At 32.9% G+C, this 24102-nt stretch overlaps 1 protein-coding gene and 1 long non-coding RNA gene across 2 annotated transcripts; both read left to right on the top strand.

Annotated features, from left to right (window-relative positions):
* The first annotated feature begins 3779 nt into the window (after positions 1–3779).
* Positions 3780–4836, top strand: LOC139889819 (pentatricopeptide repeat-containing protein At1g03540-like). Its single transcript, XM_071872743.1, has 2 exons — positions 3780–3902; positions 4126–4836. Exons 1-2 carry the CDS (start codon positions 3780–3782, stop codon positions 4834–4836), a joined length of 834 nt encoding a protein of 277 aa, XP_071728844.1.
* Positions 4837–5773: 937 nt separating this feature from the next.
* On the top strand, positions 5774–6854 carry LOC139893190 (uncharacterized). Its single transcript, XR_011774386.1, has 2 exons — positions 5774–5955; positions 6577–6854. It is a non-coding gene; the product is annotated as an uncharacterized lncRNA (long non-coding RNA).
* The last annotated feature ends 17248 nt before the right edge of the window (positions 6855–24102 follow it).

The raw sequence follows: 24102 nt of genomic DNA, 5'->3' as shown, positions 1-24102 counted from the left end.
AATATCGTCATTTACTTTACGCTTCGCTTAAAATATAAAATCGACAAACCGGTCATTAAACGGTAAAACCCCCTTTTATATATTATTAATATAATATATTTTGTACGAATATAATTGTTTAAAATATAGTGTGAAATAAGCCAGCTCCATGTGGAACGAACCGGACTTACTAAAAACTACACTACTCTACGATTAGGTACACTGCCTATAAGTGTTGTAGCAAGGTTTAAGTATATCCATTCTATAAATAAATAAATATCTTGTGTAAAATTGTATCGTATTTAATAGTATTTTCGTTGTAAAAATAAAGCTATTTCATATACACCTCTGCGCACATCAAGTATTTTTGGCGCCGCTACCGGGGACTCGGCGAAACGCTATATTTTTAATTTATTTTTGTATAAATATATTTATATATCATTTTAGAAAAACAATATAAAAAAAAAAACGTTTTTTAACCTCCGCGACTCGCGGAGATTTGATGGTACGTGGAACCGCGACTCGCGGAGCAGCCCTGACGCGCTTGGTAAACCCTAATCGCATTAATTACGGATTATATTAATTATTATTATTTTTAAAACCCTAAATTAGTTTAATTAATTTATTATTTAGTTTTAGTTTTAATTAATTAGTTTTAATTAATTATAATTAGTTTTATTATATATAAAAATTAATACTTTTATAAAATAAATATAAAAATAATATTTTTATAAAAATAAGTAATTTTATCACTTTTTATTTTTATATTTTGTATCCTTTTATTTAGTGTAATCGTAATATTTTTATTTTTATCGTTCGTAGTTAATTTTAAATTTAGTTTTGCCGTAGCTTATTTTTATTTTCTAGATTTTTAGGCTTTGCCGTAAAATCCCTTAAGTGCTTTTTCTTTAGACTAAGATTTAGGTGCTTTAGAATTTTGCGACGCGGTTTTTAGATTTTAGTGCCTAATTAAGTTATTGCCGTTTTGGATATAGAATTAGTTTAAGCTTTAATACCTTTAGGCGCAACTTTTTATGTGATGCCCCGTACAAAACCATCGTGTACGAATCATCAACAACAGGATCATTACAAGGTTAAGTACTATATGCGTTTTCAAAAAGAGTTTGCATTCATTAATAAAGGGATGTCTAAACCAACATCGAATGTTTTACAATCCAAAAGCATGCTTCACTAAGTAGAAGCAAATAATAAGTGTATGTGACCACAACGATCGTTACAAGTCATAGTTCAAAAGTACTAATGTTTGAATGCAAAATAAAGTAGTTCATGCGATAACAACTCTTGAAAGGATTTTCGAAGTGTTCTTGAAGTGTTCTTCCTATGATGATTATAGCTTGATTCTTGAAGTAATTTTTGATGAAGATGATGATTAGTTTACTGGAAATTTCGTTCCTAAGAGAGTGTGTGTGTGTGTGTGTGTGTGTGTGTGTTTTTTTTTTAGAGAGAATTAGAAAGAGAATTGGAAGTGAAATGGATTGATTGGTGAGTGGTGAATGATGAGTGGTGAGTGGGGTTAAAAGGAGCTCTAGTTAGTTGACTAGTTCATGGTAGAAGTTAAATTTGATTAGTCATGCATGACATAATCAAGAGTGGAATCTCATGTTAGTTCCTATTGGTATATACTCATAGTAAGTACGTCTAGAAGCTGTGTATAATACGGGTACGAATACTGAATGACTACGAATAGAATTGTTGATGAAAATGAATGGAAATGTAATTGTAAGCATTTTTGCTAAGTAGAAGTACTTTGATATGTGTCTTGAAGTCTTTCAAAAGTGTACTAATACATCTTAATACACTACATGTATATTCATTTTAACTGAGTCGTTAACTCATCGTTAGTCGTTACATGTAAGTGTTGTTTTTGAAAGCTTTAAGTTAACGATCTCATTTAATGTTGTTGAAAGCTTTAAATCAAATTTTAACACATTTTTAATAAAGCGATATTAACCCAAACAAAAAAATCTCCGAGCTGACCTGGCAGCTCGATCCCAGCCAGGGGCTCTGCCCCTTGGACCCCGCCAGGGGTTGCCACCCCTTGGACCCCGCTATCAGGGGCGCTGCCCCCGAACCCCCGTCATAATCAAGATAAGTTCAAATAAGTGTGCACTCCACACTTTCCCAAACTTGTTCGATATTTATCAAGGTTATTTTGGTTAACAAATTAATCTCATTACACTTAAATCATTTTGGTGACACAAATCACCAATCACCAACAATGAATATATCTTAATATGATACATATGTATTTAGTAAGGCGTTGCTATAACGATAATCGTTATATATATCGTTTCGAGTTTCATAATTCAATAGTCTCATTTTATGTATATAACTCATTGTTAATATACCTAGTGAGATACTTACTTTTCATAATATCATGTTAGCTATATCCATATATATATATATATATATATATATATATATATATATATATATATATATCATCATATAGTTTTTACAAGTTTTAACGTTCGTGAATCGCCGGTCAACTTGGGTGGTCAATTGTCTACATGAAATCTATTTCAATTAATCAAGTCTTAACAAGTTTGATTGCTTAACATGTTGGAAACATTTAATCATGTAAATATCAACTTCATTTAATATATATAAACATGAAAAAGTTCGGGTCACTACACACAAGGGTTCCGCACTTCCCATATGCGGTACCCATCTTTTTCTCTCACCAATGCAGCTTTTTTCAGCTTTTTAAAGAATATTGCATGTTGTGAAAGCGTTCCCCATCTCCCACATGCGGCACCCCATGTTTTATGTCCATCCCGCAGCTCCCACATGCGGGAATACTTGTTTCATAAAAAAATTAATTGATCGTACGGGTACAATAAAGAGAGTTGGGATACATACGGTTTTGACAAAAAATTCGTCCTTTTTTAAAAGGATTTTTTAGGCGTTAAATAATTTAAACCTTATACATAAAACAAAGTCAAGATTTGGGCAATGGTTTGGTGTTGTGTTAAGTACCGGAGTGGTCTATTGTTTCAATCCTGGCCATTTCTTTGATATAGTAAAAAATCAGCCATTACCACCCTTTCTTTTATACATATTTCAATTTCAATCTGGCCCAAAGTTTTTTTTTCCAAATCTAGTCACATCTATTACAATCTTTTCTTTATGACATTTTTATTTTACTTTTTCATTACAACTTTTTTATATTTTTTCCCCACATTTTGTTGTCAATCAACAAATATTTAAATATGTTGGTTTTAATTAGTTTAATTATTGACGATTAAATTACGTGTTTGGTATGTTGAAGGCGGGTTATTATATTATTGACCATGTTACTTACATTATCGTTATTCTATCTTTATTAAAAACACAGAATAATGTACATCAAAAAACTTCCTATATGCATGCAGCTGAGTGCGTTGAGCCGTTGACCCCTCCTTTTTTTTTTTTTTTTTTTTTTTAATCATCTAAACGTTATAAGTGCTTTAAAATTACAACTTTTGTTTATCACAAAAGTTCATACTAATATGTTGAGTACATTTCATATTCTAACTACCGTAATAAATAGAAATTTGTTGAAAAAAAAAACAAATTAAAAAGTTGTTTGATAATGTTCACTTGCCTTTTAAGCAATCGCAATTTGCACACACATTTTGTGTTTTAGTTAGAGGGTACATTTGGTGTTTTAGTTAGAGGCACAATTTACATTATAGTGTGCAGTAAAATGGTGAATAAAGGTAACGCTCATAACCTTTCTAGGAGGGAGACGGAGGTTTTGGCTCGAAGGTTGTTGATCTCCGTTTCTTGTGAAGGAAATGGCGATGAAATGCAGAAATTATATCGCTTCTGCTGTTAATTCTTTCATCAAGTTCACAGGTGATCTTTCTCCTACCAACATTTTCTTTGAAACCCCTTTTTCATATTTTTTTCATCGCACGGTTAGTGGTTAGATCGTAGCGCATCGCACTTTTCAGGAGGAAACCGCCACCATCCGAACGGGCAGGTGGGGAAAACCCCCTGGTGAGACTCGAACCCGGGTCTCCTCGAAAACCATGCAAGCATGGTTACCAATGATCCTCCTCATAAATCATTTCTAGCAGCTTCCCTGCACTCCAAATCTATCTCAATTCATAATGATTATGATGAACGCTCTCTATCTAGGTATCAAAAAGTTACAACTTGAATGATGCTTACAATCTGTTTGATGAAATGACTCATAAAAGACCTCTGCCATCTGTACTGAAATTCACTCATTTGTTGACTGCTGTCACCAGAATGAAACATTATTCTTCTTCACTTGATCTTTTCAAACACATGTGTTCAATTGGTGTTCCTCTTAATAAATACACTATTGGTATTTCTATCAAGTGTTGTTGCCACTTGCACCGTACCAATGACGGTTTTGCACTTCTAGGTATTTGCTTCAGACAAGCCATTGTACCAGATGTGTGGATTTATAGTACACTCTTAGATGGACTTGTTATAGAAGGTAGAATTCTTGAAGCTGAGATATTCTTCAAAAAGCTTATTAAACAGAATCTTTGTGAACCTAATGTAGTTATGTATAGCACAATGATTAAGGGACTTTGTAAGTATGGAAAAAACTGTACTGCTATTGGTTTGCTTAGGCTAATGAATGAAAGAGGTCATAAAGCTGATGTCATTGCATATAACACCATCATTGACAGTCTTTGCAAAGACAAAATGATCGATGATGCTTTTGAACTTTTCAATGAGATGGTGTTTCGCAAAGGGATTCTACCAACTGTCATCACATACACCTCTTTGATTTATGGTCTTTGTAGCTTAGGTAGTTGGGATGAGGTTTGTAACATACTAAAAGAAATGGAGGATGAAAGGATATCTTTGTAGCTTGATCATCAGGGCAGAGACCGCCTCCACCCACCACAGAATGTCAACAACACACGGCCTTCCTAAGTTGACTACAAAAGACAACCTCCAACCACCGTCGCTAAACACAACCTATAGTAGCCTTCCTAAGCCTATCTACCCCCAACAACCGATACAGAAACCGAACACGGCCGTAACCACAAACAACTGCTGGCAACCCACAAAACAGTCACCAACCAACAACAAACATTCGGTCACCGCAAGCAAACACCAACAGCTATCAATGGCATCCCACCGGAGACCCAGAAACATAAACAAAACAACAAATAACACTGGAGAAAACTCCGATGCCCCCGATCCAAGCCTTCCGAACCACAAACACAGCACAACCCAAACAAAATAGTCACCCAAACACGACACCGACCACAGATCTCCCGGAGGATAAGTGTACATATGTGTAGATAAGTGTACATTTTGAGCTCTTTATATTTATATTATACATAGATTCAATTGAAAAATAGAAAAAGACAAAAACATGGCACTATTCATTTGAAACTTTTTTGCATTTTTGTCACCTTTCCCCCCAGATTTTGCATTATGTTAAATTTCACCCCCTTTTGACTAACTTTTCAATTTTGGCCAACCCCTAATTTAAGAGATATATATATTAAACAAACTATAAATTTATCAAAATGAATATGTAGATCAGTTGGTAAGAATGTTTGTTGAAATCTTAAGAGACGCAGGATCGAACCTTGAAGTTGCCTTTTTTTTTTTTTTTTTTTTTCCCTTTTCAGGCTAGCGATTTTGGGCCCAGCGAAGCGGGCCGACCTGAATACTTGTTTATACTCAATTCAATTTATATTTATATAAATATAAATATATTTTAAAATTTTAATTTTAATACTAACTACTGTAATACGGAGTAAATACAAAGATACAGAGATTATACGTAGATTATAGTGTACAGTAAAATGGTGAATAAAGAGGTAACCAGCTCATAACCTTTCTAGGAGGGACTCAAGGGAGAACTGAGGTTTTGGCTCGAAGGTTGTTGATCTCCGTTTCTTGTGAAGGAAATGGCGATGAAATGCAGAAATTATATCGCTTCTGCTGTTAATTCTTTCATCAAGTTCACAGGTGATCTTTCTCCTACCAACATTTTCTTTGAAACCCCTTTTTCATATTCCTTTCAATTAGGTCTTCCATTTGATCCTCCTCATAAATCATTTCTAGCAGCTTCCCTGCACTCCAAATCTATCTCAATTCATAATGATTATGATGAACGCTCTCTATCTAGGTATCAAAAAGTTACCAACTTGAATGATGCTTACAATCTGTTTGATGAAATGACTCATAGAAGACCTCTGCCATCTGTGGTCAAATTCAATCAGCTGTTGGATACACCTAATTACCTCACTTGAAGTCTTGTGTTTTTATAATTTACTTTATGCATTGAATATGTGATTTTTAATCTGGAAGTGATAGGATTTGAAACAGTTCGATAGAAGCTGAAAGCACCAATTATTAAAATGAACAAGTAAGCTTTTGGCACGTAGTCAGCTGGTAGAGTTAGTATTTGAAAGTATACAGGGTTCATTTTGTTACTGCTATGAAAGATAGGTAATTAGGTGTATCCAAAATGTAAGTAAGTAATCTAATATGTGAATATGTAATGGGTTTGATTTGAACCCTCTACATCACACTCGTGAGATTAACAATTGTTGTAATTGATTTGAACTCTATTGCGGTCTGGCGTAGGTCGGTTAACATTCCCAAACTATGTTTTATCACGGTTTGTCACCTTAAACGCCGGAAACTCGATGATTTCCACTCTCCACCGATGTCGGAGTTGGTGTTTTTAGCCAGCGTATTTGCCACCGAGTTAGCGTTTCTAGCCAGCATTTGTGCCACAACGAGACATCGTTGATTCTTGTTTTTTTTGTATCGTTTTCTTTTGTCTTGGTATAATTATATATGTATGATATGTATAATGTGTAACAATGTATATTGTATAATGTATATATGCAATATGTATATGCTGTGTATAAGTTTAAGATGGGTTCATAATTGAGACAAGTCGCTTAAAAGGAGTTTTTAGGCGTTAAATAATTAACATATATATAAAACAAAGTCAAGATTTGAGCAATGATTTGGTGTTGGGTTACAGAGTGGTCTATTGTTCGAATCCTGACCACTTTATTATAGAAAAAAAAAAAAAAAAAAAAAAATCAGCCACTACATTTTTTAAATGTTTCAATCCGGAGCTCGTTTTTTCCCCCAATTTAGGCCTTTTACAATCTTTCTTTTATGACTGACTTTTTTTTTTTTTTTTTTCTTTACAACTTTTTTTTATATTTTTTCAACACATTTTGCTGTCAATTAACAAAAGTTCTTAAATTATGTAGGTTTTGGTAGTTTAATTATTGACGATTAAATTACGTTTGTTTGGTATGTTGAAATGGGTTATTGTGTTTTTGACAGTGTTGCAAAAGTCGGCTGAGTAGGCCGACGAGCCGGCCAACGCGCCGTTTTTAGGCATGGCTGACGCGTCGTGGTTAAAAAAATGGTCAACGGTAAAAAGTCGGTCAAAGTCGGAAAAAGTCGGTCAAAGTAAAAAATATTATATTTCTATTTTGTAATATTGTTAACAAATTGTTAATTGTTCATGTTATTTTTACGGCCAATAAACGAAATTTTATTAGAAAACGATCTCTAGCAAGGCGCTAAGGGATATTACAAAAGAATAGATAACCATAAGTTCCAATTAGAAACTAAATGACCTCTATTTTTAATTCAACTAAAAGAAAGCGATATAACAATATCAAACATGTTACATCTATTAAATAACGAGTCATTAAAAACAATTTCGTTCCTGAAACGCCAAAGAACTCATAGTAGAGTAACCACAACAGCTATGATCCGTTCCTTTTTGATAGCAAATAATCGAACGCTTTTGACCCAAGTCAAGAATGAATCCCATGTATGAAAAAATGGCATATTACAATTTAACCATAACCGAACCTTTCTCCACAGATCCTTGGCCACCGAACACTCGAAGAATAAGTGCTCTGTAAGTAACTAGAGGGGGGATGAATAGTTACTTAATACGTTTTTAATAATTTTTCGATTGATCACCAATTCGATTAACTATGATCAAACAATTCAACTCAAACTTGATGTGTGTGGTGTATATGTTCAAAATGATGAATAAAGTAATGTAAAGAACATAGACACAAGGATTTATAGTGGTTCGGGTGGATGTTAACTAATCCACCTTAATCCACTCCCCGATTACACTAATCGGGATTTCTTGCTTCACTAAGCACTTTTCTCCAAACCCGGTGGAGATCCGATTTACAAGTCTTCAACTTCTTTGGTAGACAACAAACCTAATCTTTCTATCCCTTTAAAAGATCAACTCCAACCTAGATCAACTTGTCTTCACCTTGGACAAGTATTAATCTCCAAATAAGATTAATCAACTTCTTAAGTCCCTTAAGGAAGTATATCACTAAGCTAGCATATGCTTCTACTAACTGAAGTTACAAGACTTATACACTTTGCAATGATGATCCTAAGACAATACTAGGACATACATTACACTAAGTAAACTCACAAGATTAATGATTTTGATTAGTAAGTTTACAACAACCAAATTCTATATCTATAAGATCATAGAATCTTCTCTTGCTTGATCACATTTGAGTAGTAATTAGAGCCCTTGTGATCTCTGGAAATAAGCTTTTGAAATATGCAAGAGGGTCAACTTCAAATGCTCTTTAATGCTTGCCTTTTATAGTAGGATTCAAAAAATAGCCGTTGACACACGGTTGTCAGCACGGTCGACCGTGGTTCGACCGTGCGTGCTCCAGTCCAAAATGTGTATCCGTTGTATAGCCGTTTGACTCAAATTTGAACACCACATTTTGGCACCATTACTCCATCTAGCACCTGCAAAAGAAACCTAACATCCTATACAAGTATTATATGCATTAAGTGTGTGAGATTTGGTCTTATTGAGTGAAAGTGACATAACACTCCAATAGTGGTAAACCCAACATTCTTGGAGAAGTGTCTTGATTGATATTTTGGGAAATCTCAGTTTGGTCAAGACTTAGTTAGTCACATTAATGCATTTGATTCAATTCTAAAGATAGTCAATATGTCATTAACTTCCTAGTTTCAATTAATCACAAGTCATGTTCATTTTAAGATTAGGTAGAGATTAATTGAATGATGTCTTTCTAATATAATCATTAAGTGTGTAGAGACATCAAAGTTAAGTCATACTTGAATAAGCAATCACAACTTGTTACTTAGACAAGACCAAATAAACAATTGACCATAATTCCATTGTGAACTATTTTACACTTAATTTATTGGAGTAGGCTAGTTACTTGAATCCTAGTATTCTAACTAGTAAGCACATAGCAAACATGTTAGTTAAGTTGATAAATTTATGCGTATTAAACATATTAGCAAGTAGCAAGTAATACTCACACATAGCAAGAGATAGTTACTCTAAGATCAATCATATAAATATTTGCACAACTTATAATTTAAGCTTTTAGCAAGATTACTTGCAATATAACATATTGCATGATTAATGTGTAAGCACACATTAATGTCCAACGCATGCACAAGGGAAGAGCAATCTCTAGTTGGGACTTGGTGACCATCCTAAATGTATCTAAGTGTATTTTAGGATTACAAGTTTTTACTAGTTACACTTGAAAGCATTGTTCTTCATTTAGCCTTAATTAATCACTAAGTCATCTTTAATAATAATTATTGTTCTAGTGACATTGGCTTAAGTGTGTTGGTACTTGATGATCATACTAAGGATGTCTAGATAAGATTTAAGATCACAAGTTGTTGTTTAACACTTATGTGTTATGCCTAATCTTGGTTAAATATGTCATTAAGATGTCATTAGGCGTAATTAACCACAATTAGTGTTTTTATAACCAAAACTCAATTGAGTATGGAGAAGGCATCTATTCTAAGCATGTTGAGAAAGGTTTCATGAATTATAGATGTCGGGAACTAGTCAAACTTAATTTGGTCAAAAGTGGTGACAGAGAAAACTGCGGTTGACCGTGGTGGCGACCGTGCAACTTGATTTCATAAAATTGCGTTGCAATTCAGTTTGGGGTTCTACGGCTGGCTATGCGGTCGACCGTACCTTGACCGTGTATTTTGCTGATCTTTAATTCTATTCTTTAACCTATGTTTGACTTGGTCATTTGCAAGATAAGGTATGAATTAGTGACCTTGCGTGTTTTATGTTAAGATGTCGGTCATCACTTATGCATATGTATGTGTCATCATCAAAACATATTCTTTGGTTAATTATCATACTTAACTTTGTTGTTTAGTTCATTAACCAACATTCAACCAACATGCTCCTTAACCTCCGTACCATTAATGCAGTTTGGACAAACAATGGAACTAACATCAATATCCTTCGCGGAGAGATTCCAACGAAGAGGAAGAGTATCGAATTTAAGACGCCACAAAAAATGTTAACTTTTCGCGGGACGAACTTAAACCAATGCGTTTCTACATTTACTGAAGGACAAATTTTCCGATCCATATAACTCCTGGCGATTTTAACTGAGAAAAGACCATCCGAAGCAATGGCGAATTCCCAACACTCATCCCAATCGTTTGGATGGTAATCCTTGTTCATGTTTATTGTAAATATTTATTGTAATATAGTTTATATATTAATATTCAATTTCTATATAATATTATATATAAATATAAAATTAATAAAACTATTTAAAAGATCAACGTTGATCAATGAACATAGTATTCTCATTATCGTTAAACTATTTTTACTGAAAAGATATACTCCGTAGTGTGTACTAGTACACTACTGACCGCCTCGAACCCCTCCTTGTTTTATTATCATTATCATTTAAACTGTAAGAAGTGCTTTGAAATTACAACTTCTGTTTCATCACAAAAGTTCATAATAATATTTTGATTGTTTCATGCAAGTTTTTTTTTGGGGGGGGGGGGGGGGGGGGGGGGTGGGGGGGGGGGGGAACATATTATATATAAATAAATAAAAAGGGGAAGATCTATCGATCTTGTGGGGTTACAATTGATACAGATTACAGATCTGTTTGACTGGCGAATCACTAACCGCCCTAATGAACTCATCTTGTGATGACCCGGAAATTTTTGATCAAATTTAAACTTAATCTTTAACGTTTCCGACACGATAAGCAAAGTCTATGAAGTTGAATCTCAAAATCTTGAACTATTCAATTACCCCTCGATTGTTCTCAAGGATTCGCGAACAATTATATGTAAATAGATACATATACTATAACTTGAAAACGTAACAAAGTGTTAAGTAAACGATACTGTGCATTAAACATATTGGTTTGATTATCTGATTGATATATTTAACTATGAAGTTAAAAGATTATGCTAAACGATTGAATTAAAAGATATTTACTGAGTCCCTTAAGGATTATGATATTATTACGGGTCTCTGTTGTAAGGTCCACGTTGATTTGGGAAATCATTCATGTTTAACGGTATTCGGAATTAATGGTAAAGTGTTTGTTTAAATAATGTAATTTGGACACATACAATAATAAGGAATATTAACTGTTAGAATTGAATCTATGAACAACTTGCAACGTATATTTAGAACGTGTTTAAGTATATTGAATATATATTTATGAATATATAGCTTCAGGTTATTTGAAAACAATAATAACATTCGGTTATTGATTCAATTGATATTTAGTTATGTTAATTAGAACGTTTGAGAAATAAACGATGACACATAAATGAATTACATGAATTTAAGTTTAAATGTATAAACAATATGCGATATAACAATTTCAAATGATTTTAAAATATGAAAAAATTACGTCGTTGGTATCTGTGGTTTGTTCACATTTGCATCATAGCACCTAAACTTTTATTTTTGTGTAGATGGTACCTCAGCTTTGCTTAAGTATCATGGTTGGCACCCCAACCTAACTGCAGTCAAAGTTTAATAGTTAACCCCTCACATGTGCCATGCATGTGAGGGCAAATTCGTCCATTTCCATTATTTTTTAATATTTTTTTTATTGTTGAGGTGTATTTCCATATCATATTTTTATTTAGTGAGTAGGACTGGTACATCATTTAATCTTCTTTTCATTAAATAACTTGATCATCTCTATCTACACTTGCTTACGAAGCAACCCATCAATATGACTTCCTTTCTGAACTTGATTAACCATAAGGTTATGAAGAACCACCAAATCAGCCTCATTATGTTTAAAGTATCACCAATTGATTTGCATCCACGGATATGTTTTTGTATGTCTGCCGACGGATCTAATATCATTATTGATGGTTATGTAACCACCATTGTTGTGTTCATGGTTGCCTTTAAACTAAAAAAAATCGTCGTGTTCATGGTGTTACCCAGATCTGTAAATCACAACTATCAATTCAGATCTAGTGTTCATCGATTTAGATCTGGTGTTCATCGATTCATATCTGGTGTTCATCGATTTAGATATGGTGTTCATCAATTCAGATCTGGTGTTCATTGATTCAGAACTGGTGTTCGTCAGGATTTCGTAATTAGGGATAAGTTTGATATATGGTGTCCATTGATAGTTGTGATTTAATAAACAAGTGTTAGTGGTTTTTTAATAATTTGACATGTGAGTTTGATCGATTGAACAAAGTTTTTAAAGCTTTAGTAATATATATATATATATATATATATATATATATATATATATATATATATATATATATATATATATATATATATATATATATATATATATATATATATATATATAGGAGTGTTGCCGATTGATTTTTACCCTCAGGAAATAATCCCTGCAGACCCGGTTCATAAGTGTAGAAACTTGTGGGGTGGCTTAATCAATCTGTCGTCCGCAGAGCGTATAAGTGCTAGCCGGATGACTCCCAAATCTGCTAGCGCATGAATGGTTCCAGATTGGTAGATTGAACACGGAAAAATGAATCGGCCAGAAACCTGTTTTGTTCTATGAAAATCCTCAGGTCTAACCATTCTCATTTTCCAATCCTAAATGGTTTCATTTTAAGATATACTTTGTCAATTTAATGGTTTCCGAAAGACCCATTTACTGTGCAACGCCTTTTTCATTGGAGGTAATTTCACTAAAGACCATGTCTTATTCTTGATAAGTGACCACATCTCTTCTTTCATATATTACTCTTTGCTGCTATCAATTTGATATCGATGCTTATGATTTTTGTTAAAGAAAAGATTAAATGATGTAACAATCTTTAGTCACTAAATAAAAATACGATATGAAAATACACCTCAAATATAAAAATAATGGAAATGGACAAATTTGCCCTCACATGCATGGTACATGTGAGGCATTAACCATTAAACTTTGACTGCAGTTAGGTTGGGGTGCCAACCATGATACTTACGCAAAGCTAAGGTACCATCTACGCAAAAAAAAATAGTTTAGGTGTTATGATGCAAATGTGAACAAACCACAGGTACCAACGGCGTAATTTTTTCTTAAAATATATTTTAATAAATAGCGAGACAATAATTTATAGAAGTAAATGACCAAAACACTCGAAAGTTTAAGATACACTTTGAGTGATATAATTTAGGGATAATTTAAGGCTATATTTTGACAAAGGTACGTGTCCCAAAATATAAATTACAAGTTTTCTCAGCGTACGAAGGGACACTCGAAAAACTGGAACAGGGACATAAGTCGAGTGACAACGTACGACTTATCGGAACAAAAATTTCAAGTCAACTATGCACGAGAATATAATATAATATATAATTAATTAATATAAATTATATATATTATATATTAATAAATAAATATGTCGACAAACAAGAAAACAAAAGTTTGTGAGCTGGATCAGAGGGTCATGCGATCGCATGGCCTTGAAGCACAAATACCATGCGATCGCATGGGGTACTTTTTCAGGCCAAGTCTTTATAAAGCGATCGAATTCAGTTTTTGTGATATATATTTCTTTCATCTTACACTCCGTATAACTTATTTATATTATTATTATTATTATTATTATTATTATTATTATTATTATTATTATTATTATTATTATTATTATTATTAAGATTAATATTATTATTAATCTTATTATTATTAGTATTATTAATATTAATTAGTATTATACATAAAATACTACGACGAGATTATGAGCGTGTGACTTTCAAAATGGTTTTCAAGCGGGATAGAGCTAAGGAAATTATGGGTTATTTCCAAGGAGGTTATGGGTAATGTTCGGGGGTATATTTGTGAATCAAACCTAGTGTTTATTATCTTCGTTACGTCTACGTACTTTCCTACAATATTGAATCTCAATACTGATACGTAAGCACTCATAATTTATCTTTTATATATTAATTGTGTATCCATGTCTAGTGCTCGAGTATATATATTTATACATGCTTGTATGCTAAATTTCGTCGCTAAACAGTTTATAATGAATCACGAATTAAATACATATATTACTGGTAAAAGGTATATGATATACATGTTTATGGAAAGCTGGCGAAAAATCAATGACTTTTCATTTAGATATCGAATAGTTTCGATGAACGGATTAAAAGATATGATTAACTGAATTATGATTGATGATAATTGAAATTGCTTTTGAATCTGCAATTAAGATTTAAACAACTTGTTTACAAGATTGATAAAATGGATTTTTAAATATTACCAGCCGAGTAAATGAATCCTTATATAAGGTACGTCTCGTTTGTTGAACTATTGTCAAAATTGACTTTTTGAAACAACTTTGGATAATTTTTATATGTCGATATCGAGCATTAGGATTATGATACACTATGACCTGACCTAGCTTGATAGACATTTATTGACCAACATATGTTCTCTAGGTTGAGATCTACGATTATTTGATATTCCGAGTTTCAGTCACATTTTGGTGAACGACTTTATATGCTGCTGAGGTGAGTTTCATTGCTCCCTTTTTAATTGCTTTTGCAATATATTTTTGGGCTGAGAATACATGCAATTTATTTTAAACATAATGGATACAAGTACATACTTAATTCTACACTGTGTTTAAACCGAAAATCCCTTAGCTTTGGTAACTAGTAACTGCCAGTACATAGGATGTGGACTGGTGGGCGCGAATAACAGTATATGGATCCATAGGGCTTGACATCCCCGTCCGAGCTAGAGTGCTAGCCTTTTAACGGACGTGTGTTATTTGAGTTTAGGACACGTTGGTTTGCGTGTATTAAAACGAATGGGGTGTTTATCATTATAACGTTAAAGTTTAGTTACCAGGGTGCTCTGTTATGTAGAATCTATTGATAAACGTTTCTGGATGAAACAACTGAAATCTTGTGATCCACTTTTATATACAGATTATGCGAAACACTAAAACTATGAACTCACCAACCTTTGTGTTCACACTTGTTAGCATGTTTATTCTCAGGTTCCCTAGAAGTCTTCCGCTGTTTGCTTATATGCTAGACAAGCTATGTGCATGGAGTCTTACATGACATATTTTTCAAGGAAACGTTGCATTCACCAAATCATCACTATGTATCTTATTTTGACTGCATTGTCAACGGAAGTACTATTGTAAACTATTACTTACGGTGATTGTCTATATGTAGAAATCATCAGATGTCGAAAACCTTTGATTTAAATATTCATTTATGGTGTGCATTTTCAAAAGAATGCAATGTTTACAAAACGTATCATATAGAGGTCAAATACCTCGCAATGAAATCAATGAATGACGTATTGTCCATATGGATTTGGAGCGATCGTCACAGTTGGTATCAAAGCGTTGGTCCTAGTGAACCAGGTCTTGCATTAGTGTGTCTAACTGATAGTTGTTAGGATACATTCGTAAGCCTGGACTTCGACTGTGTCTGCATGTCAAAAGTTTTGCTTATTATTTCTTGTCGGAAATTACCTGTTTATCAAACTTAAGTCTTGAGACGTGTTTTTGCATTTATTGCATACACGGTGTATAGACAAATCATATCCTATCATATCTACTACAGTGGATCTTATTTGGCGCTTTTCGAATTTCCCTCCGTAAATTACGGAATCTTTTTACTATATATACGTATGCGAGAAGACGGAGATATCATCCAATATTCAACCCTCAATTCATATCGAGAATCATTTCATCACTTTCTGTGATCACGAAAGATGGCCTCTTCGAATAGACCAAGTTCCTCCAGCTCCGAAGATAGCGTGACGCGAGCGCACCGACCGATCAACTACCGTGATTTCTTTAGAAAATGGGGATGGGTTCGCGAAATACTTACCCTATGGAGAAATGAAGAAGGTACTCCATACCACGAGCCGAATTTACCACCTAACGTCGGAGTACTCGATCCGCTTACCGGCGAACCTGTTCGCAACACCGTTTTCACTCTTTTCGCAAGGATTTTCCGCCTCGAAGGTCGACTCGATGTAGTTAAAGATAGTATTCGTCATCTACTCCCGAATTCTAATCAGATAGGATTATTGGAAGAAGTTAGGAGACTTCGAACTAAATATCAAGAATTGACAACCCTTACGGAAGAATGGGTAGAACTAATTCATAGAATTGAGCGTAAAGTAGAAACCCTGGAAGTGACGGTGTTCGATTTGAAAGCTAGGCTCACATCTACTACACAGGTACCACAAGCAGTACCAACAACAACAGCAACACCACCATCACATGCCTCAACATCACAATCTGTACCTCGGATATCAACATCATACGCATCATAGGTACCAAGGAGTACCAACAACAATAAACGATGAAGTATTGATTCATAACTTCATCGGAAAAACATTCTACGGCGATTATGTAATTTTTAAAGTTTAGAGATTATCTATTCTAGCCTTAACCATAAATCAGATAGAGTAGAAACCCTGACCGGAATGGTGTATGATTTACAAGCTAGACTTGTTATATCACAACATCAACAGTACCGTCAGCATCATTAGCACCGTCAGCACCATCAGCATCGTCAGCACCAGCAGCATCGTCAGCACCAGCAGCATCTGCTACATCACAAGCTCCGTTAGTTCAAGAAAGCACCGTGGACATCAATACGAGTCAACAACGAGTATATTGTATCAATGAGTTATGAAGTATTAACTCAATTCCTCTAAGAATTTATATGTATATCTTATATATATAAAATTTAAAACCATCATAAATCTTTTCTTACTAAGCTATTATGTATGAACTGAAAAAGGGTAAATATTACTCGGTCAATTCATATTACTAATATGCTATGATGTACATAATTCGTTAACAACTTAACCTTCATTAAATACAATCTCTGTTTCAACTCAATGAATTCCATTTCCTAATAAACCAAGTGTATTATTCAATTACATAATTGATTTTACATTTTCATTTCCGATATACTCGAAACTTTCTAGAAAACATCATCTGTGCCTTGTAAGGTTCACAAGAATTCCACGAGCAACAACATCCTTCACCAAGGAATACCAATAAAAAAAATGAAGTATTGATTTCATTAGCGAAATACTCCGCAAAGATTATGTAATCTTTAATATTTTAAAGATTAATCACTTCTAAGTCAAGCCGAAAATCAAATGAGCTTAATATGATATTAACTCATTAAATCTGTATTACATCTGAAGAAAATATACATACATATATTTTCATAAAGACGGTAATAAAAATTCTTTGGTACAAAATATTAATTGTGAAATCTTTAACGGGTAGGTAATACCCGGGAAATATATAAGTTCACAATTAATATGTTATACTGTACATTCTTCAACTTTGATTCAAAAATCATTAACTATACTCACTATCTTCACAGTGATACACAATTATTTCATACAAATTCAATTACATATTCTGATATTGACGGACCAGAATCAAAGTCATAACTCTGAACCGGTGAAATCATTCTTAGATCTCTACATCTTTCAAAGCTATACTTTGACTTCAAAACTGTGCAAGATCCTTTAGCGTTGTTTTTACCGAAAATAACCTTGCAATTTTTTTTCAAAGTATCCAGTTTTACTCCACTTCCAACCAGTCAATTTTGACTTTTCAGATTAACCTTATTGTAACCTTGACACATACGTTTTTGTTACCGGGAAACATTTTATGTTCCACCACATTAGCAGTAAATTTACCAACAATTTCATTTATCTTTGACCTTCCGAAAAATCCTTATACTCATTGAAACCCTATCATGTACTCATCCACATCTTGTAACGGTAATTGCCATACCAACTACCGGGAATTAGCAATCAGTATTTTGAATCTCGCAGCATTTTCTACGACAACAGTTATATATAGATAACATTTATCTTCTAGAATTACTTACTTCGAATGTGAAGTTTCTGAAAAACACCCCAAACTGTGAAACTAGTCCTCCGAATTTTGGAAAAATGCTGATGAAGCAGCAAAAACTGTAAACGACGTTAACAGTCAAAAGTTTGATGATAAAGAATGGTATGGTGGTAAAGCTGAGAAAAAGAGAAGGTTTGGAACTGGAAAACGGATTTAACAGACCATGAAGGAGACAAAGGAAAAAAACAAGGACCAAACTCTATATTCAAAGAATCCAAATGATTCAGTGTCTGCTGAAGTCATTAGAGAATACCTTGCTCCTTACTCTAAAACCTTTACGGACAATACGAACATATATTTCATAGCATTATTCCTCAAGAAAGACAAGCTTTTAGTTGCAATTGTTCTATTTACAAGTGATATTCGTTTAAATAATAAAAGGTGAAGACAAAAGACAGATTCGACGAATTGAAGACGCAAACGACCAAAAAGCTCAAAAGTACAAAAGACAATAAAAAAGGTTCCAATTATTGACAAGAAACGTCTCGAAATTACAAGAGTACAAGATTCAAAACGCAAAGTACAAGATATTAAATTGTACGCAAGGACGTTCGAAAATCCGGAAACGGGACCAGAGTCAACTCTCAACGCTCGACGCAACGGACTAAAAATTACAAGTCAACTATGCACATAAATATAATATAATATTTAAATAATTCTTATAATTATTTATATATTATAATAAATAATAAAAACCGTCGGCAAGAAAGACTCCAAACTGGACTGAGCTGTAATTTCAATCTCCGCGACTCGCGGAGTTTGAAGGCCAAAAATGCCGCGAGTCGCGGAGCCCCAAGTTTTGAAAGTCCCTATAAAAGCAACCGAATTCTGAGCATTTTTCATCATCTATCTTTCTCTTCTCTCATTTCATACGTAAAATTTATATTTATAATTTATATTTTAATTTTAATTATAATTCTAATAATAAGGGTATGTTAGCGAATGTTGTAAGGGTGTAAGTCGAAATTCTGTCCGTGTAACGCTACGCTATTTTTAATCATTGTAAGTTATGTTCAACCTTTTTACATTAATGTCTCGTAGCTAAGTTATTATTATGCTTATTTAATCCGAAGTAATCATGATGTTGGACTAATTACTAAAATTGGGTAATTGGGCTTTGTACCATAATTGGGGTTTGGACAAAAGAACGACACTTGTGGAAATTAGACTATGGGCTATTAATGGGTTTTATATTAACTAAACAATACCTTGTTAATTTAATATACAAACTTATAATTCGACGTATTTATATATAACCACATACGTTGACTGGGTACGGTGGGCGGGATATCTATAAATACCAATAATTATTCATTTTACCGGATACGGAACTGGATTAATAGTTAATAGACTTGTTGAAACAGGGGTGAATTACATTCAAGGGTAATTGGTGTAATTGTTAACAAAGTAGTAAAACCTTGGTTTACACGCAGTCGATAACCTGGTGTATTCATTAAACAAAGTATTAAAACCTTGTTACAATTCGAATCCCCAATTAGTTGGAATATTTGACTTCGGGAATAAGAATTATTTGACGAAGGCTTTCGCTCTTTATATTTATGACTGATGGACTATTATGGACAAATTCGTATGGACATATTAAATAATCCAGGACAAAGGACAATTAACCCATGGGCATAAAACTAAAATCAACACGTCAAACATCATGATTACGGAAGTTTAAATAAGCATAATTCTTTTATTTCATATTTAATTTCCTTTATTTTATATTTAATTGCACTTCTAATTATCGCATTTTTATTGTTATTTTATTTAATTACACTTTTAATTATCGTACTTTTTAATTATCGCAAGTTTATTTTATCATACTTTTATTATTCGCAATTTCATTATCGTTATTTACTTTATGCTTTAATTTAAGTCTTGTATTTATTTTTAATATTTTACATTTGGTTTTAACTGCGACTAAAGTTTTAAAATCGACAAACCGGTCATTAAACGGTAAAAACCCCCCTTTATAATAATAATATTACTTATATATATATATATATTTGTATTTTTATAAAAGTAAACTAATATAGCGTTAAGCTTTGTTTAAAAAGATTCCCTGTGGAACGAACCGAACTTACTAAAAACTACACTACTGTACGATTAGGTACACTGCCTATAAGTGTTGTAGCAAGGTTTAAGTATATCCATTCTATAAATAAATAAATATCTTGTATAAAATTGTATCGTATTTAATAGTATTTTCTGTAAAAATATAAGCTATTTTATATACTACTCTGCTAAAACATCAAGTATTTTTGGCGCCGCTGCCGGGGAATCTCTTAAAATCCGGAAGCGCAACGCTAATATAGAAAAAAAAAAAGATTTTTATTTTACTTTTATTAAAATTCGTTTTTATAAAAGTACGTTTTAAATATTCGAAAATATAAAAAGAAAAACAAAAAAATTTATGTATTTTTAAGATTTTGTTAAATATTTAAGTTTTATAAAGTTTCTTTATTTTTATATAAGTTTTATTTAAGTATTTTGTTTTTATTTAAAAACATATAAAAAAATATATATAAATCTAGTTTTAAGATTTTTATTTATAAAATTATAAAGTAATTCTATTTTTATTTAAGTTTTAAATATAAGTTTTTATTATACACATATTTTTTTTTATAAACAGAAAAATTAAAAACAGAAAATAAAAAAAAAAATAAAGAAAAACGCGACGAATTTAAATAAGCTGTCATCTGAATTTCTGAACCCCGCGACTCGCGGGGTTTGCTGCATTGATTACCGCGACTCGCGGAGAGGACCTGACACCAACAGGAAGCCCTAATCCTGCATTTATTACGGAGTATTATTAATTATTATTAATTAATTTGTAATTAGGGTTAAATATTTAATTAATTTAGTATTTAATTTAAGTTTTAATTAATTTGTATATTTAGTTAAATTAGTTTTATTAAATTGTAAAATTAATAGTTTAATAAAATAAATAATATAAAAATAATATTTTTATAAAAATTTTAATTTTTACAACTTTTTGTATATTTTTATATTTTATCCCTTTTTAATTGTTTTAGCGTAATATTTGTATTTTTAGCTCATATTTAATTCATAGTTTTTGCCATAGTTATTTCTACTTCTAGATTTTTAGGCTTTGCCGTAGAATTCCTTAAGTGCTTTTTCTTTAGACTAAGATTTAGGTGCTTTAGAATTTTGCGACGCCTTTTTAAGTTTTAGTTTCTTTTTAAGTTATTTTCATTTGGGATTTAGTTTTCCTGTAAGCTTTAATATTTTTAGACGACTTTTACCTATGTATCAATTATCATTCCAATTAGTAATCTCAATTTGCGATTATAATTTTAAGTTAGTTGTAGTAATAAGGTTAGGTTAGTCAAGTACTTTTAAGTTTTATAAGTTTCTTTAATTTTTCCGTCACCTTTTATTTTTCAACCATTTTTCTTTTTCAACCTTTTTCCGACGAACTCTTTTTCTTTCTTATTTCTCGCTATTCTAGTTTTAGGACATAGATTTTTATTCTACTTCTTATCTAAATTTCTTAAAATTACGAAAATTTATTTTAAGTGGTTAAATTAATAGACATCAAAATTTTCTGGTTCGTAGTAATAGTTGAATTTGTACGTGGACCGGGTTATTGGAGCCAAACAGTCCTCAATTATATTGAGACCAAACGAATCCTGCCCCCCTGCTGCATCTTTTGGCTATTCGAAACGTGGGCAAAATCAGAAAAGTCTATTGATTGGATAACTTATTATAATTTTTCTTTCCTTTTAAAAACTAATAGGATATTCAGTGAATGCACCGAGCAAGACGTTCACCACCTTTTGTATGTTCACCACCTGTAACTAGATCAAGTCATTTAGCAAATATTACTGCCGTTGATTTTTCTTTAGAATCGTCATCCAGTCGACCAAGTACTTCAGTTCAAATTTCCGATAATCCATTTTTTGAACCCGACCTCACAATTGAGAATCCGGAGAATATTCAGGAACGGTTTGTAGATCCTGAACCACTAAACTTTCCTCCGGAACCACCAATCATTCAAACAGAGATTGTTGAGGAACAAACCATTAAATCAGAATCCTCTAGTGATTCCGATTCAACAAATTCAATTATGGAGAATCTGGAACCTTTAAGTATGGAAGACCGAATAAGAGCTAAACGCACTGGCCAAGGTCACGCAATTACTCATCCAGACATTAATGCGCCAGATTATGAAATCAAATGACAAATTCTACACATGGTGACTAATCAATGCCAATTTAGTGGTGCGCCGAAGGAAGATCCAAATGAACATCTACGTACCTTTAATAGGATCTGCACACTATTTAAAATCCGAGAAGTGGAGGATGAACATATATATCTCATGTTATTTCCCTGGACTTTAAAGGGAGAAGCCAAAGATTGGTTGGAATCGTTACCTGAAGGGGCGATCGATACATGGGATGTTTTAGTTGACAAATTTCTTAAACAATTCTTTCCTGCATCTAAAGCCGTAAGACTTCAAGCAGAAATTGTTACGTTCACACAGAAACCAAATGAAACTCTATATGAGGCGTGGACAAGATATGGAAAGTTGTTAAGAGGATGTCCGCAACATGGTTTAGACACCTGTTAAATAGTACAAATATTCTACCAAGGATGCAACATCACTACAAGGAAAGACATAGATATAGCAGCTGGTGGTTCTATTATGAAGAAAACCGAAACTGATGCTTACAAAATTATTGATAACACTGCTTCCCACTCACATGATTGGCACCAAGAAAAAGATATCGTTAGATCATCTAAAGCAGCTAGAGCCGATTCTAGCCATGACTTAGATTCCATTTCCGCAAAGATAGATGCTGTGGAGAGACGAATGGAAAAGATGACTAAAGATATTCACTCAATACGAATTAGTTGTGAGCAGTGTGGAGGACCACATTTGACAAAAGATTGTCTCAGTATTGAATTAACAATGGAACAAAGAGAGAATATTTCATACATAAACCAAAGGCCTGGAAATAATTATCAGAATAATTATCAACCGCCAAGACTAATTTACAATCAAAACCAGAATTATAACTGAAATATTCCATACAACAACCAACAAGGTCCTAGCAATCAACAAGTATCCAATAATACTTACAATCAGCAAAGACCTAATTTTCAAAACAAGCCACCACAACAAACCGATGATAAAAAGCCAAATTTAGAAGATATGATGACGAAGCTAGTTGAAACTCAAACGCAGTTTTTTACATCTCAGAAACAAACCAATGAACAAAATGCTCAAGCATTTAGAAATCAACAAGCTTCTATTCAAAATCTGGAACAAGAAGTAAGTAACCTAGCAAGGTTAATAGGTGAAAGAAAACCAGGAAGTCTACCTAGTGATACAAATGCCAACCCCCGGAATGAAACAGCTAAAGCCATTACCACAAGAAGTGGTACAACACTTAAACCACCTGAAATACCTGTAACTTCTGATGAAGCTATTCCTACTCCACAAGAACCACAACCTGATCAAGATAAGGAAAAAGAACCGGTAGTTGAAAAGGTTAATGAAGATAACACAGTTAAAGCTAAACCTTATGTTAAACCATACCAACCACCACTTCCTTACCCGAGTAAAATGAAGAAAGAGAAACTTGAAGCCGAGCAATCCAAATTCTTGGATATGTTTAAACAGATAAATGTAAATCTTCCTTTCATTGATGTGATTTCAGGAATGCCTAGATATGCTAAATTCTTGAAAGATCTAATCTCAAATAGAAAGAAAATGGAAGAACTCTCGGCTATTACCATGAATGCTAATTGTTCAGCAGTGCTGTTGAATAAGATACCAGAAAAACTATCTGATCCAGGAAGTTTCACAATTCCATGTTTTCTGGGAAGTCTTAGTTCAATAGAAGCATT

Source organism: Rutidosis leptorrhynchoides, chromosome 2, assembly GCF_046630445.1.
Source record: "Rutidosis leptorrhynchoides isolate AG116_Rl617_1_P2 chromosome 2, CSIRO_AGI_Rlap_v1, whole genome shotgun sequence".
NCBI lineage: Eukaryota > Viridiplantae > Streptophyta > Magnoliopsida > Asterales > Asteraceae > Rutidosis > Rutidosis leptorrhynchoides.
The sequence above is the reverse complement of the archived record's forward strand: the minus strand, read 5'-3'. Positions and strand labels throughout refer to the sequence as shown.